The sequence below is a fragment of the Trachinotus anak genome, unplaced genomic scaffold (genome assembly GCF_046630095.1).
Source record: "Trachinotus anak isolate AG129_WGS33_773 ecotype Australia unplaced genomic scaffold, CSIRO_AGI_Tana_v1 ptg000024l, whole genome shotgun sequence".
Classification (NCBI taxonomy): Eukaryota; Metazoa; Chordata; class Actinopteri; order Carangiformes; family Carangidae; genus Trachinotus; species Trachinotus anak.
Genome location: NW_027273875.1, coordinates 13,161,316 through 13,178,757, shown reverse-complemented (window position 1 = coordinate 13,178,757; position 17,442 = coordinate 13,161,316). Strand labels below are relative to the sequence as shown.

At 45.0% G+C, this 17,442-nt stretch overlaps 1 protein-coding gene across 17 annotated transcripts in view; it reads right to left on the bottom strand.

The window, feature by feature from the left end:
* Positions 1–17,442, bottom strand: part of auts2a (activator of transcription and developmental regulator AUTS2 a) — a 314,983-nt gene that overhangs the window by 22,658 nt on the left and 274,883 nt on the right. For all 17 annotated transcript variants that reach the window (XM_071460199.1, XM_071460191.1, XM_071460195.1 and 14 more), the window contains one exon: positions 10,651–10,699. In XM_071460199.1, coding sequence (XP_071316300.1) covers positions 10,651–10,699 — 49 coding nt within the window. The remainder of the gene's footprint in view (positions 1–10,650; positions 10,700–17,442) is intronic.

Sequence of the window (17,442 nt, the reverse complement as noted above, 5' to 3'; positions counted from 1 at the left end):
TGAGCAGTGCATGTCATCAGACCTTACTGCTCAAATGTCAAATTTAAAGGAACTCTTTAGAGTTTCAGAGCTCCACAGTCTGACCCAAAATCTGTCAAGTGCGACTAAACATTTTTGCTAGTGCACTTGACATTTAGCAGATGAGTCTCTGCTTCTCCACACCACCTGTCTCCCCCGTCCCCTGTGAGATCAGTGGTGGAGGAAGTATTCAGATCCTTTACTTAAGTAAAAGTACCAATACAGCAATATTCAGAAATTATAATTATAATACTCTGAAAATGTAAAGTATAAAAGTAAAAGTATGTAAAGATCATACAACATACAAAATACCTGCCTTTGGCAAGGGAAAAAAGATAAGTATTTTTGTGATGCCAAAAGGTGCAGTGAAAAGTTTTTGGGTGCATCTAAAATATGTGCATCGACATGAAAATCATTCATTGTTTACAGCCATGTTTGCTTTCACTCTTCTGCACTGCCTTAATGTGAGTATCTCTGGATTTTTTGGCTTGTTAGTGCCACTATACTGAATACTGATGAATACAGGTGAATAGCATGCAACCAGCAGCAGGATGATATGAATGAGATGGAGGCCCACTCATTAAAGCACTGCTCTACAGCCCTACCAGTGGTCAAAACCTCAACAGGGTCCCTGTAAAAAATTGCTGCTTGTCCAAAACAATAACGACAACAACAAAACAACCTTGCATCATTTTATGTGCAGACATTACAGCTGAAAGGCACTGCAGACCTCAGAAGAAAAGTTTGTCATGGACTCCCATTTGAAAACAAAAACGCTTGGCAAGCAGCTTTGCCATTGTAAAGCTCAGCTGCTTTGACTGGCAGTGCTGCTTGAGGCTGTGTCTTGTTTCTTCTGTGCTCTGTCAATCAGAAGCTGTCCTTCAAGAAAAAAGTGTTTGAAGTTCATACAGACATAGACGAGTGCTTTGACTCGAGGTCGGTGTGTGACGGGATTTATAAGATGTCCTGTTTATAGTATGACATAAAACACTGTCTCATGTGTTTCTCGCCCTAAACACACTGCACCACAGTAGCCCACGCTCTACAATGTCAACAGGGGGTGTGTGAGTCAGTACATGTGCTGAAAAACAGATACAAACAATGTGCAGGCATCTTTCCAGAACAGAGTCTAAAGACTGTAAACTACACGGATGTGACAAATCACTAACCTTAATCTGTGCAGGAGGTCAAATGATTAAAGTCAGAGCAAAGAGAAATGAGTTCAGAAACAACAGCAGGATCTCAGAAGACTGAAAATTGAAGCTGTGTGTCAGCACAACTGAAGCATTTCACAACACACTGACTGGCACTGCAACATGTGTTTCTTGTTGGTCACTGTGGCAGCTTAAGGGAAACAATAGACAATCGCTTCTTGAACCAACAAACTTCAAACGCAGACATGCTTGAATCTCAATTACAGTCACATGCTCATAAAAAACCCACACCCGTTCATAAACACCTTCAACTCTCTCGCTCTATTTCTCTCTCACTAAGACACACACACACATACACACATACACAGAGAAGACTCTACCAGTCAACAGGTCCAATGCCACCCTAGTTGAGGTACATGTACTGCAGCTCTATGTCCGCTGGCTGGATCTGTTTAGTGTTGGCCTGTCCTCCATGAGGCCGTGTCAGCCTGTCAGCTAAGCCAAGTGGACTGTACCAAACCAGCCCATGGGGGTGTCTGTTAATTGTACAGTTGTCTCCTCTGAGGTGATAGACAGCCTTAGCTTTCTCCCTCTTTCTTTCTAGACTCTCCAATTGCATCAAGGAGTGTTGACACTCTGCTCATCAATTGTGTCAAGTGGAAAAAGGCCTCTTTCTTTTTCTATTGCCTCTGCCCCCCCCCCCCCCCCCCCCCCGCCTCTCTTCAGCCAGGAGGCAGAGTATGAGAGTAACTGGCTTGCAGCAATAAGGAGAGTGACAGCTCGAGCTGACACACTGACACCACCATGATTTCACCAGGGAGAGAGGCATGGAGGGCCAGAAAGAGAAATCTGTCCCCAGAGAGTCATCAGTCTGGGCCTCTTTCACCCGTTTTCAAATGGGGCCAACTGGTTTTACACACATCCACACTGCACATTCCAGCTGCTCGCAAGGATCAGATTCAGTGCAGCCTGTGCCGAGTGTTAAAACTCATTCCAGAGGGGTAATAGCTTGAATGCATGGATCAAATATCTGAAAATCTCGTGAAGTATCCATTTGCATGTAGTCTTTTCTCTTTTTAAGTCTTCACTGGTATTACAGAAGCTGCTGATGTGTCTACGTGCATGTGTGTGCGAGTGCATCAAGTGCTGTCTCATTACCCCCTTGCTCAAGTTTCACTGCAGTTGGATTAGTGGGACACCCGAGGCAGACACAAAGCTGTTAATGGCAATCTCTCCTCTCCTATCCACTCGTACTTTCATCCCTCCTTCCCTCTAGCCTGGAAATGCCGTGTGGTCTGCTGATGTGGTGGTTAACCTACCCATCGCTCACAAGCAGGGAGGTGCAACCGGGCCCAAATTCTCACTCTCTTCTCTCTGCTTGCAGCCCTCTTTTTCACATCAACATGCTTTTCAAAATAACACCACAAATTAGCTGAGGGCTGTTGGCAAGCTTCACAGTGATGAGCTATGGCTGTGGGACTGTGATACTTGGCGAGGGAGGGTTAGAGCAGGGGAAGCTGGTTGGGATTTAAGCTGTTTATTTGAACTGCACTCTCGTCCAAACAGTCAGCTGCCCCTCTGCTCCCTCGTCAAGCCTCAGAGCTTAAGCTAGGATTGTGGTGTTAGTGTGGAGAGAACAACTTGATATCCCCCTTTGGGCAGCGGCTGCCTTGAGCTTGGGTTACTTTAGGGGAACAATGCAGCCTCTGTCCATGGCCTCCTACTCTGCGAAGACATGGGCTCAGACAAGCTCGCTAGTGTCAGGCATGGCCAGGGGATTCATACATCACAACACCACACTGCACACTGACTGAGTGCAGGGTTTAGGGAAAAAGCTTCCAAGCACAGCTTCCCAGCTTTGCCTCTAAACGGCCCAGCAGAGCCCCTGTCTCAGTGCTCTGAGAGCTAAACCAGACGTGCTGCCTGCACCAACGCAACGGCCCGTTTGCTCTTGGCTTGAAGGGCCTGAAAAACCAATCCCTTGTGGGATTTTGGTTTTTGTAAGACAATATTTACAGTAAAACCTGACACATGGAATAAAAAAAAGGATGTTGGAACCCCAAAAATCAAATAGCTCCCTCCAGGAGCAGCTTAATCTGCAACAGATGGTGACAGTCTGACGGACGTTGATGGGTTTGGGCAGGCTTCTAAGAACAGTGGCCAGAAGCCAGAGATGATGAACCAGATGATGGTGATAAAAATGGAACACTATGCAGTTTGTTAAACTTTGTTTATATCAAATGCACATGCTTTAAAGTTTCTGTTCCAGAATACAGAATACAAACTTTACAGACACATGCACATCACCCAGCACAAATTAACCAGGTCCTCTCCACCCACACTGCTCAGAAATCAGTCCATCTTAAGATCACACCAAACAGCAGGGGGCGATATTGCCCTAAAGGTCTGACAGCCCCATCACAACTTCCTAGAACTCCCTGTACCTGGCCTTATGCAGTCAGTAGCCTGTGGAAATATAATGAATGCGGTTTGAGACAAATGAAAGCCAGGCAATGTGTGCGCAGAGCAGAAACACATGCAAGGGATCTATGGACTGCTGCTAACAAACCAGGATCCTGCTCTGTAGTCCTCTCTAATCTGCCCTGCGGCTCATCAGGGCTTTATTTCTACTCTGCATATTTATGAGAATCAGAGAGGGTGAGAAGGGAAAAAAAGATAACCTCTTCTCTTGTGGGAGCAATTAAAGCCTTGCTTTCATCAATCCTGATCAGAGTCCTCATGCTCTCGCTCCCTCTCATCTTTCTGTGTCTCTTAAAAGGCTGTGTTTACGCTTTCACTTCCACAGTACTGACCCTTCACTGCATAGACAGGGAAACAGAAAAACCCATTTATCCGACGTCTTCCCTTTAGACACCACATGGTGTTGAACACGCAGTAGATGGTGTTGCACCACAAAGTCTGACTCTAGGCTTCTATTTCCTGGATTCCTACACCAACAGTTGAGGATTACACATATTACAGCAGTGGTCATTTATGTGATGCCGGCAAGAAGCTTGAACATGACGGTAACTCCCTGCAGTGTCGGAAGAATCCAACAAATGCTTTCATCCTGAACACTTCAAACATCTCAGTATGTGTGGCCTTCTGGCATTGTTTTACCCAATAAACTCTCCATGAACATGTAATTCAAAGTGACTGGTTCTATTAACTTTGGGTCGTCATTCACCATCTTCATCAGGGGTTTTTTGGGGTTTTTTTTTGAGTGAGACCAAATCCTTCTTCATGCTGCTCAGAGCGACACCGACACTGCTGGAGTGAATCTTTTCACAGTGAACAGTAACATCTTATCCGCTGTGTTAATCCCATCGCCTTTTTAGTACGTGTGTCTGCAAAGCTGCTATGCTGCGTTTCTGGGACAGAGCCCTCAAGTCATTCACCAGAACCAAAAGCTGTTTGCTAGGATGACATCACGAGGCAGCGGTGGCTGCTTAAGAACACTGAGACTTGGAGAGACAGCGTGATGGAAATGGCTGGAGGGGGAAGACCTGGAGAAGGGAAAAAGACTGTCAGACACACATGCTGGATGATGATAGAAGAGTGGATTATTCCAGACCAGCACTCCTGCTGTTATGCATGCACACATGCACTTACACACTCATGTGCACACACACCTCTAAGCCACCACGAGGCCTCATTAAGACGGCCTGCTCTTTGTCCCTCTTTGGCAATGTCACCTCTGCCGCAGGGACCAAAAACAGACACAGGCATAATTGGCCTGAACACACGAATAGTGCACTGGGAATGGCTGGGTCTTGATAAGTGGTGTGTGTATATGTGTATGTGTGTATGTGGTACATTGACCCTGTTAATGCTGCACGGTTGGCAGGAGAGTGGCTGATGTCACATTGGATCAGTGGATGTTGGTGATGGTGATGGGAGGAGGGCCTCTCCTGGGAGTAGGAGGCTGGTGCTTTCAACACCTCCACCCACCCATCCACTACCACTAGCCTGTGGCGTCTTCACCGTCAACATACGTCAATGACACAGTGACATAAAAAAGGAAGATGCATGATAAAAAAAAAAAAAGGGATATATATTTTTCAGGACACAAACTGCAGCATTTCCACAACCCTTCATGTAAAAACCTAGAAAGTGAAAAGCCATAAGCATCACCTTAAAAAAGGTAACCAGCAAAGACAAAGAGGACCCTTACATAAGTCCTTCTGCTGTAGCTGGACCAACACAGAGTGCTAACAGACATGTACAGTATACAGTTGCTCAGGAAAAACTAAGGCCTTTCACTTTGATCTCTGGAGTGCAGCCCATTTCAGTGTTTGTGTTTGAGATGTAGACCTTTAATTTTGGCCTGATGGGTTCCAGGCTCTTTGGGTTTAGCGTGGTATGTCGGATATAGGAGTGTTTACACAGTCTCCCTCCAGCTCTCCTGGTGCTGAAATAAGTGCATTAAGATGGATGGATTTACTTAGTCTCTAACCTCGGGATTTGGGGAACAAACTCTGAATGACCTCTTTGTGTTGCTGGAGGGGATGGAAGGAGACTGGCCCACACTGCTGCTGTGTGAGTGCGTCTCCTCGGCACCAACAGACCCATTCACAGCATCTCCTTAAAACTGAGCCGCTAGTCAACAAGCTTCTATCAAGTAGGCACCAAATAGACCCCTGGTCCCACATACAGTATTTACCTGCCAGAAATTCCATAATCAGACCTGACTGCATATGTTATGACTTTAGCAGGTGACTAAGGGTGAGATAAAGCAGAAAACAGACATGTATTATGGCAAAAAAAGATATCACTAAGAATTTTAATATTGTACTATTAATGCTGTTCTTCTAAGTTGACTGATTGAATTCAGTAAACCAAACATTTTCCATCGAAGTTTTGAAAAAATACACACGTTAAAACTGCAAAACCTACTCAAAAGGTTTAAGTAGGGCTAATTTAAACCCACACAAAGAAGTCTGGAAGAGTGCTGCCTCGCAGCTCAGATTGGGACTAATGAGCTTTGATCGATACAAATATTTAAATGTGATTTAGAAAAATGCACAGCTGGAAATGTTGCCACATTTCACTGCCTGCAGACAAAATATATGGGAGCTGTAGACATTGGGGGCTGGACAATTGTTTGCAACAGCGAGACAGTAAATCAGCCAGAGCTAGCCTTGATTTGTTAACCTTTGTTTGGCTGTGTCAGCAGAAGAAGCATAGCTGGAGCGGCCCCTTTCATGGTCATGAAATACAGCCCCTCTCTCTGTAGTTGCAGCCATGGAGGGGGAAAAAAGGGGGGTTCCCTCTGTGCTGCACAGGATATTGAGCTTCCTTTACCCCTTGGAGATACATTAAATGCTCCTAGCGGGGGATGAATAACCAACAGAAGCAAAGACATGGGGGAAACGCCTGGATCTGCCTCAGTGATGTATCATCACAGTTAAATCCTTCAGCTCTCTGTCTTATTTCTGAAAACATGCAAACTTATTAAACATCAAAGAGCATTTTGACTTGTATTAAACTTGTGTTTGAGCCAAAACAACAACAATGCTTTTATTCCAGCAGTTGTATGTGAAGGGAGGGGGGCCGTGACCTCTCTTTGACCTCACAGCCCCAGGCAGGGAGAAAGAGACCGTCCTTGGCTGCAGCCATTCCTCAGTGCGCACAAAAGGCCAATGGTAGTCAGGTCATCTTTCCACTGCGCATCAGGTCAAGTTCCACAGGCAGTCCTGATTTCTTGACACACAAACCCACACAGACGGCAGAGGTCAGCGTGAGGGCAGTGCAGGCAGCCCGGGGCAGTAAACCAACACTGGTGCTGTGAAAGGCCAACCTTCTCTTTCCAGTCCACTGAATGAGTTAGGGAGCTGCCTGGGTGATTTGTGGCGTGATTGTTGCTCTCTATATCACTTGAGATTACAGCAGGTGGCGGCCCACAGCCTGCAAGTACACACAGCTCCAACAGCAGTCCTCCTCTCAGGAAACCGAGAGAGAATGAGACAGAGAGAAAAACAAGCCCTCAGCTCCCTCCCACACAGCAGTCATACGCTCACAGGCAATTTTGCTGCCAGCAGAGCTCTCTATGACAATCCAGGGAGCTCTTCAGCTCTGATATCTACCACAAAAGTTCACCTCCGCTTTTCTCTTTCCTCTATTTTTTTAAACAATGTCATCAGTGCTGCAAATTACACCTTCCACATCGCACAGCTTTCTCTCCCTCGGTGACAGACGCACTCAAGCCCGACACACTTCACCAGCGGCGCTCTTCACGCTGGCGTCAGCCCCGGGTCTCGCTGCAGCACCGCTTCATTTTCACATTAACTCCAGTAAAGCATGGTGAAATCAGCGCTGGGCTGCGGGGGGGGGGGGGGGGGGGGGGCTGAGAATCACTACACTGTGCACTTCAATTCACCCCCGCACTGAACTCGCTCTCACATCGTAGACACAGCTGCAGGAGATGTCTCACCAGGGACTAGTTTCCCCGATAAATCTAGCAGATGAATTCTTTGACAAAAAAAAAAAATCTCCGGTGTATTTTCTCTACACACTTAAACAGAAAATCACACGATGCAGTTATTTCTAACTGTGACCACAGCTTAAATAATAATGCATATGCAGGTAAAAGCCAATTAATTAATTAAGACTCACACTTAGAAGACTCACGTATGATTACTTATTTCTCTCTCTCTTGATTCCTCAGCAGTTCACTGATGAGAACATTTTCATGCGTCCTCTTGATAAATGGCACTGCGGAGCTCTTTAAATGTCAGCCAGCATGATCTTCATCTCGCTGCTGGGGCCGCGCTCAACAAACAATGCGCCGTGAGCTGAGTCTGTGCCTCCAGGACGGCCTGTGGACCGGCTATCGTGAAGGACGAGAATGTAAGTGGGTGACAAGACATCACTGCCCTGGGACAGAGCTTTAATCATTTGATGGATCTGTCTGTGGGGCTTTGTGGTGACGCGGTGCAGCTGTGGTATTATAAGCATCTGTATCAACCCCTGGCCGGCAGCCGCAGCCTTAATGAGGCTTGGTCACCGGTTTCCACCCACAGCACCTTGAAAGCAGCTTGGCCGTTGGTAAAGCTGTTCACCGGTGGCCACCACACGACCACAGCTCCTTGCCTGCTGCTGGCTCTCCTCTCCTGCAGAGCAAATGAATCAGGATGCTCGCTGACACCTGCAGGCGCATCGACAACCGCAGTAATTAGAGCTAACATTTAATGACTCTTACTTAATGAAATCCATTCCTGGGCAAACTGAACCCAGAGTGAGCAGGAGCGAGGGAGAAAAACAGAGGAGAGCACAGGGGTGAGCTTCACATTAGACAAGTATGCAGAGCTGACACAGTCGGCCCTGAGGTGACGCCGAGACGAAAGGGGAAGAAAACAAATCAACGTCAGGAAAGACAAAAGCTGCATTCACATCAGTCGGAGTTTCTCTTTAAAATGCAGTGTAGGCCTTGAGTGGAGAAAAAAAACCACTGTGGCTTTGGAGTGTGCATGAAAAATACACAGTAATACAGTAATTATTGAGTAGGTGAGAAAGCTGTGAGATTAAAAGACGAGGGACCAGCACGAAGTCTTCAAAGAGATGTGAGGTTGCCCTGGGCTAATTTTCAGTCTTGCTGCAGAGAAAAAAGCCAACAGTCAGTCATTAACAAAGCTGCACATCAGCAGCTGAATTACAATGGCCTTCTCAACACTTCAACGTATGTTCAGTGCATCTCACCTTTGTCCCTCTCACTCTCAGTAGTATTTATAATAATAGCACTGAGTCTGAAATAAGCTTTTGGCTCATCCACCATGAATAATGCACATTCTGTCATAGTACTGTCAAGCTGTTTGGTACATTTTTCTGCAAGTATTAATTATTAAAAGCCTCAATTATTCATCAAAATCCAGTGTTTGACATTTGAAATGTTTATATTTTTCTTAATTGTAAATATTCTTAGATGACTGACTACAGCTTTCAACACTTGCAAACTATGACTCATGTGCAGCAACAAGATTATAGTTGCAGCCAGAAGTCAGTAAAATAAGTTACAATACTATAACAAAACAATACAATATAAAACATTTTTGCTATCATGGCCTGTCATCACATTTTTAGTCCTATGCTGAACCCTGAAGCTCAATACGCATCTTCTGTGTACCAACAAGAAAGTGCACAAACTGTCAGACAAACAGAGACTTTTTGCACCTGCCTTTGAGCAAATATTGACACACATCATCCCACAAACGAGACGTTCTCACTGTTTTTGTTGGAGCTGTTGCCTGTCTTGAGGTTTGGTTGCATTAGAGTGCTGGTAATCCCCTCCAACAAAAACCCACCTGACTCTTTAATCTCAGCACCACCCTCCATCAAAATACCAGTGGTCCTTGCTCTCCCTGCACCTGGATTCTTTGACTCGCCCTTTGCAATAGCGGCAGGCATTAGTATTAGCATATGGCAGGAGAAGAGGAGGGGACAGAGATGGTAAAAGGGAAGAAAAGAGGAGATATTTAAATGGAAATAGGGGCCAAGAGAGTGGACTATCATGCAGCAGAGAGAAAGCGTATTTTGTGTACTGTTTCCCCAGTCAGGTCCTTTCATAGAGGGGGAGAGAGGGCGGCCTTCTGTTGATTTAGCCTGCACAAAGGGGGCCTTAATCCTTTCAAGGGAACCAAATAAGTCCACAGAGAAGCACGTTCAAAAGGAAACCTCCCTGTCAAGCAAGGCCATTGAGCCCCCCCAGTGGACGCCACAAATCAAGCCCTGGAGGGAATCAAAGGCCAGAATGTGGGAAATGTGTTTGGAGGTCTGACAGAGGAAAGTGCAGAGAAACGAGGGGAGGTACAAGGACCTATCATCAGCAGTTGGCCCTGTTTCTGCCTCGGCCATGAAGGGGTCATAACCCTCATCTCTGAGCCTCCCCCCGGCCCTGCGTGGTAACTCCCCCCATTACAGAGGAATGTCCATTCACGCGGGGCACCTCCATTATCCCTGAGCCAGAGAAAATGGGGCTGCTTTTAACAGCAAATTAGTGACTTAATAATGAGGTCACATGTGGTGTTGGCACACTGAGGCCATAAGCAGATGCTTTTCCTGCCCTCACTTCATTCCCGGCAGCATCAGTGCATCCTCCTCCTCTGGCTGCAGGACAAGTGCATTTCAGCACATTTGCAACAAATGCTACATTGGTTCCACATCATTACATGTCACATGTTCCATACATGCAAAAACAAAGCCACACATGAAGCATGATAGTTAATATTTTAATGATTCTGTCAGATGACTTCAGGCAGAGTGAGATTTTTCATTCAATGCCTGGGTGTTGAAAAACAGCTGAGCTGTACTCCATACCTGCCAAACTCAGCTAAATTAGATCAGGTACATGGATGTGATGCCTTGGGACAATGCATACCAGTGTCGACATGGTGATAACACCAGGAGGATGGACATACACCTGCACCATCATACTGACAACACTTAATTCAGCACGGTAAAAATATAAACATAATGTCTGTACCTTTAACTGCAGCTGTGCTGAAAAATTTCTCGGAGCCAGCATCGGAGACCTGAAACAGAGGAAAATGAAATCAGCAAAATATCACATGAACTGAAAAAACCAGACTGTAATATCATTTCCCTCCAAAATGTCCAAACCAATCCCCTAGATAACATTTCTGTGGACATTTCAGAGCAATAACTGCTGACAGAGACAACATCACTGGGTCGTGGTGAATGATTATCAGGCATATGTCATCAAATTGTCATTTTAGGGTCAACCTCACTCCTGAATTCAGCCCAGTGAGGTTTCATAGATGTGATTTTGGTATGTATCTCTGACAATGTGTACTTGGCAGGTGCTCTCAGCTTTACTAAAACAAAGTTCAAGATCAGATGTAATTCCACTTAGCTGCATCCTCTGCATCCTGCCCTGTCCAAATTATGTCTATAATTATTTGGATAACCTGAGCACCATGATCAAAACATCATTGCACATCAAGACTCAAACAAAACAAATGGCTCTTCATATTCAGGCCACTTGATGGCACTGTTGCTCCGTGACAAAGCAGCTCCATCCCTTCTCCAGGCAGAGCACCTACAGCATCACCGCGTTAAAATAAAATGTGCAGGGACGGAATTAAATCCCGAATTAGACAAATAATAAAACGCGTGTATAGGTGAAAAAGTTGTTTTTTAAGTTGAATATGAATTATATTTCAATCGAGACATTTAGGGGAAGGATTTTTTTATGAAATAACTACAGGTTGCTGGAACTGGAAAGAAACAGGACAACACCCGCAAAGCTGCACATGGGAGGAAGGCAGACAGGTTCCTCTGAACAACATTAATTTCTGATAAGTGGCTTTGTGGATTCACTCGCCTCGGATTTAAATAATGCTAAATTCAGGACCACATGTGATGTTAAGGTATTATTACACTCGGACAGCAGGGGTTATATTTTCTTGTTTTTATGTAACCATGATGGCAGGAATATTCAAAATCTGCGTGCACTGACAGCTCAGTTAAATGCACACTCATGTCTTTCATCCTGAATGTCTGCAGGAGAAGCGAAGTGTTGTAATCACAGAATCAAAACATAACAGTGCGGACAAACAACCAGCCTCCATTAGGGCTGATTTATTGTTAGAAAAAAAACAGTGTGATGGATCGGGTATTAATTGTCTGGTACAACACTGACAAAATGTAAACAATGAAAGCTGCAGAGTAAATGACAGCATAAGAGGTGGCATGACAATGGTTACTATTATAAAACCCACTCAGACCTTTTTGCGGGCTTTCACACACACACACACACACACACACACACACACACAGCGATAAATAAATCTTAGATTAGAAGCAGCTCAGAGGCAGCGCGCATACCTTTGATGTGGCAGGGTTAGCAAATAAGTCAGGATATTACTTTCTCGGTCTGGTAAATATGGCCTCGTTTCACATTCTGCTTTTCAAATAATATAATCCACACAGGAGGCGGCGAAGTCTACTCCCTTTAAATTGAGGACAGCCATGCGGAGAGAGAAGAAGCCTTTCCAAGAAAAAAAAATCCAAAGCCGTTCACAAAGCTACTGCGCCTTTTGGACAAAGGGAACCATGTGTCTCGCCACGGAAAGCTTCTGCCACCGCACTGAGGCGACGAGCAGAAAAAAATCCCTTGATCCACCTTTCTTTCCTCGGTTTTTCACGTATATTCTCCTGTCGGAATTATCCGTGAGAGGAAACAAACAGGATCCGGGAGGGTTCGAGTGTCGGTGCGCAGAGAGGGGCTGCGTCCGACGGAGCAAACCAATCCAACAAAGCGCACGGTCAGTTTCCTCTGAAGAGACAGACGGAGGCAGATCACACAAGCCGTGAGCAAAAATTCACAAGGTGTAAACCCTCTGCCGCCGTGTGCTCAGCTGCAAAGCCAGTCTGCCGCTCTCTCTGACGGATCCCGGTCGTGGGCACACAAGAGCCTCTCCCCATCCGCTCCCAAGCAACAGACAAACTCCCATTCATCCAGCGACTGACTGCCTGAGTGCCGCTGCTGCTGCTGCCTTCACGGTCGGGTCCTCCCACTTCCTGATTTCCAGGCGGACTTGGATTCAGCCTCAGTCGCGCTCCTCTCAAGACAAACACTCGTGTTTTTTGGGCTTCCGAAAAGCTTTGAGGTCACAGAGGCGCACATCAGCGCGTTTACCTTTTGCGTAAATGGCGCGCAAAAGGAGAGACAGCAGCGCACCACAGCTAGATAAGGAGGCACAGAGAGAGAGAGCGAGAGAACAAGAGGGAAGAAGGGAAAGGAAAGAGGGAGGGGAGAGCAGAGGCAGAAAGATATTCTTTCTTTCACTCTGTACTGAGTGAGGTGATGTCAGCCGCTAATGAATTCCCCAGTAGGGTGCTGCTACCGTGAGGGGAGGAAAAACAAAACGCTCCTTTACAAACAGCATGCACCACCTAGTAGCCCACAGGCGCTGTCTTCCTGCTGGATCAGCTCCCGCTCCGCTGGCCTGAAGGGAGGTCAGCGGGTAATATAAAAAGCACTTAGGGTCATGCAGCCTTCAATTTGAGCTTTGAGCTCTCCATGGCCCACCCTGACAAACCTAAAACCCGAGGAGCTTCCACCCCGACACTGCAGACATAAATCATGACTACCAAGTTTATAATTATATGATAACTTTACCAAGCCCTGGAGGGATTTTTTTTCTTAGGTTTCCTGCCCAGGGTCACAACTAAACAACCCTGCTGGAGCTGGCAGGGTTCTGCCTCTTGCGCCAAGGGCCCACCTTCTGGTCGTTTCCCAGTGTTGATGTCACAGAGCATGTATTTAAAAGGAATCACACAGATTTAAGGCAGGACACTGTCCTGTTAAGATTCACACTGCAGGCCTGAAAGTAATATTTACCTGAGAAGTAGCAGTGCTCATCCTTACTTGCCTTGATCCCTCACATTTGGCAAATCCTGATCTAATGCTGGACATTCCTGGAGAATCCTCTTAATAGTGCAAACCCCTGCATTCTATAGCTTGTCTAATGAGCATTAACCCACTGGCTGGGAGGTCAATGGATGTACAATAGAGTCATATTGCAAAGTATTTCCTTGCCAGCTCAGCCCAAGCAACCACAGGGCAGAAAACAGACTTAGCTCATAGCTGAGATGCTAATCCGTCCCTCGGTAACAGAGCGACCGAGGGTCTGCTGGCTGGCTAGGACTGGCCATACAAACATGAAGTCATGGGAAATGGGATATACAGTTGCCTGAGATTCAGAGTGGCAAAACAAATCCTCACACAGTAGAGATGACACAACAGCACTTCTCTCCAAGCTGCAGTGAGTCTGTTTAAAGCGAGAAGTTTACAGTTCATCCATATACTCTGCCAGGCCGTTGATAGACATGCTGATGAGACACAGAACAAAGAATGTGGAGTACCCGGGTGAGGAGGGGGCGGGTTTGGCCTCAGGTGGCCGGTTTAAGTCCAGCTACTTGGTTCAGAGGATAAAGGCTGTGGTCACAAAGGGCCTGGGAGAAAGAACAGCCTACATGACCATGTTTTCATCAAGTTAGAGGCTCCTGCTACGCATCCTTGTGTGTTTCAGAGACGTATGCATTGTGCACTGAACCACATTAACTAATGAAATGATTAACCTCTGGCTTACTGTTGCTCTCAGGCTGTGGGAAAACATCTTTGATAACTACAGTGAAATTATTCAGCTGCACGGTTCATTCCTCAGTACAACAGAAATAGAGTAAATCATGTCTAAAATTAGTTGCAAATGTACTAACTGTGGTTACATGTAATTAGATCACAAGGATTCTTATGTTTGAAGCGGATTGTGATGAAACATCAAGCGCATATTGTGGTTTGGCTTCAAACGCATGACATGGCTGGCTTCGAGATATGTATTTATACGACTGCCACCAACATAAAATGGCTACCAGTCATTTTCACAGGCCTGTGCAGCAGCAGCGGCAGCAGCAACGAGTGAGTCGCTGTTCTCCATCTTAAACGGTCATTATCAGATTTGAGAGCGACCACAAGTCGGTGATTACAGCCACACCGCCAAACAATCAGTGTCCGGATCTCTCACTGCACATTAATTTTAATTCAAATGAAACGCTGACAGAGATGAACATGCACATAAAAATGAAAACCCTGCACAGTTTGACTGTAGAAAAACATCGTCCGTGCAAGAGAATGAAGCACTGAGATCAAACACAATGTCTGGATGTATGCTATGTATCTCAGTAATTGCTGTCTGGGCACGTAAGTTCTGTCTATATACCATCAGCTTCAGACTGACATTTTGTCATCTTTTATTCTTTTTTTGGACGCTGATTCTCCACTTCAAAGAAACCAGAGGCATGTTTGTCTCTCCCCCCACAACCATGGTTTAATTTTACAGGAACTCTCTCCTAGATTACAATCACAGGGGACCGGCTCGCCTTTATGAGCCTTCCTGCCATTATGCCAAATCTACCCTCATTTAAAATATTACTGATAAGTGTAACATGAGTGCTAGCAATGTAATATGTTAAAAGCTCTTATTACATTCGCCTGCTGACTCCAGGCTCAGTCTTTGCTTTAAAGAGCTAAAAATTTCTCATGTATTCAAGCTGCGATTGGATGCAGAGGCCAGGAAATAGAAAGAACTTTCTTAATGACATTGAACACAGTTATCAGCGATGATCAGCAGTCATCTCAGGTGGGTGAGTGTTTCACAAACAGTATCACCTCGCAGTGACACCTCTGTCAGAATGAGATACAGAAACTGCAGAGCCAGACAAAGCAGCACAGGGTAAATCTAAGTAAACAGGACAGTGAGTCTGCAGCCGTGCTCTGTGAGGCTGTGCTCATGGTGCCAGAATAGACACATTTTCCATGGCAGACTTTTTGACTTGTCATTGCAGGAAAAGTGCAGTGCAACCAAATATTTCTGAAACTGACAGTCTGACATTCACTTCAGCAGCTGGCCAGGTGTGGTCCTCGCTCAACTACATCTGTTGCTTTTTGTGTTTACCTATGTGTGTAACACAATATGTGTCTGCTAGGAGAGGCTGTCTGAAGATGTATTCCCATATTTAAACGATTATTGCCACCTGCCTCCCTTCATGACGGCTGACTTTTATCCCACCAGCTTTAACACCTCTGCCCTCCATTGTGGTTAGACAACATGTTGTACTAACTAGTTCTTGTCTTCTTGTCTGATGTGGGGCCTTCAGCTGTAAGTCTGCTGGTGCTCTCAGTTAAATGCTAAGCTCAGCATCCTAACATGCTCCCAATAACAATGTTAACATGCTGATCTTCAGGTTTTTTAACTAGCTTAACTTGATATGCTAGCATGCTAGTATTTAGAATTAGCACTAAACAACGAACAGCTGAAATGTCATTAGCTTTTAATGTATTTGGTCATATACAAACTGGACAAATTTAAAATTTTGACTTGATGGTGGTGCTAGATGAAAAGTTAAGGAATCATCCCAGTGGTAACAATTCATCCTGAGGGGGGCATGAATGCATGTGCCATATTTCAGGACAAACCATTAAATAGTTGAGATACTTCAGTCTGGACTAAAGTGCGGACCCACCAACATTTCCACATGGCTAGCATGTCAGAATATACTTTAAACAAAGAATAAAAAAGTTGAACTAAAAGGAAAACACCAGTCAATCCATTCATTAGAGATGGTTACATAACGGCCACTTAGCAATTGATTTTAATCACTATTTAAGTTTCACGTGGGAATTTGACCATGTGAATACACTGTAAACATAATGAGTGACAGTGTATGACAGGCAGGCAAACAGTGGAAGACCACGTCTCATTATGTTTCAGTGGCTGTTGACACACAATAATCTGATTATTGGCATTAACTAAATAATGCTTGTTTATAACAAAGTGTACACAGTTTACAGTAAATAACCTACAATCTACTGGGTTTTTAAAAAAATAATTCCTCATCTTCTCAGAGGAAGGAAGGAGTGGGACTGGATCACACCTGCCTTGTTGCTTCAGATCTGAAATGTCCAAATGTTGCAGCACACATCTAAGAACTGTGAAACATTTCTAATTGCACACACATAAACCCACGCACTTGGATTTGCCTACATCTCCTCTCTCCTCTATTGCCTTTTGAGGGCAATGTGAGGATGTTTTTTTAAATTAGTTTTATTATTTTTTTTTTCTACAGTCATTACATCCGACCTTATCTCCCAGAGCCTGCACTGGGTTGTCAATGACAACTGGCTCTAATCTCTACCCCCACCCCCACCCCCCTCGACAAGAAGCAATGACAAGCCCTTTCTTCCCAATTCCTCAGACACGTAGCCAGACATAAATTAATCTGTCACTCATTGCTAGTATTAATGTGGGGATGACACGCGGCTATGCATGCAAACACACATTCACAGACAAAGACAAATGCACTGGCATTAAAAACTGTTATACAAACTGGGACACCATAGCATGCCAAAAGTGGAGAAAGCCTTTGGAAAAGCTGACAGTCTTCTCTGTTCAACTGCATCAATCAAATATCCTGACAAACAGAATGGAAGATTTAAGGACATAGGAATTTCCATCTACTTGCCACAGACGAGCTTTTCAGTATTAAACTTGTAAATAACAATACCAGAATCAGTCTCTACTTTGCATTATTTTTCCCACTTATTTCATCCTGGCTTATCACAGTATAGATACACAGTATGATTGGCATTCTGGGAAGGAAGACTGATGGATGCTGGGATGAAAGAGCATCTGATCCAATGACGTTACCTTTGTGATATAATAAAACTTCCTGGGCCAAGAGATGTGAAACT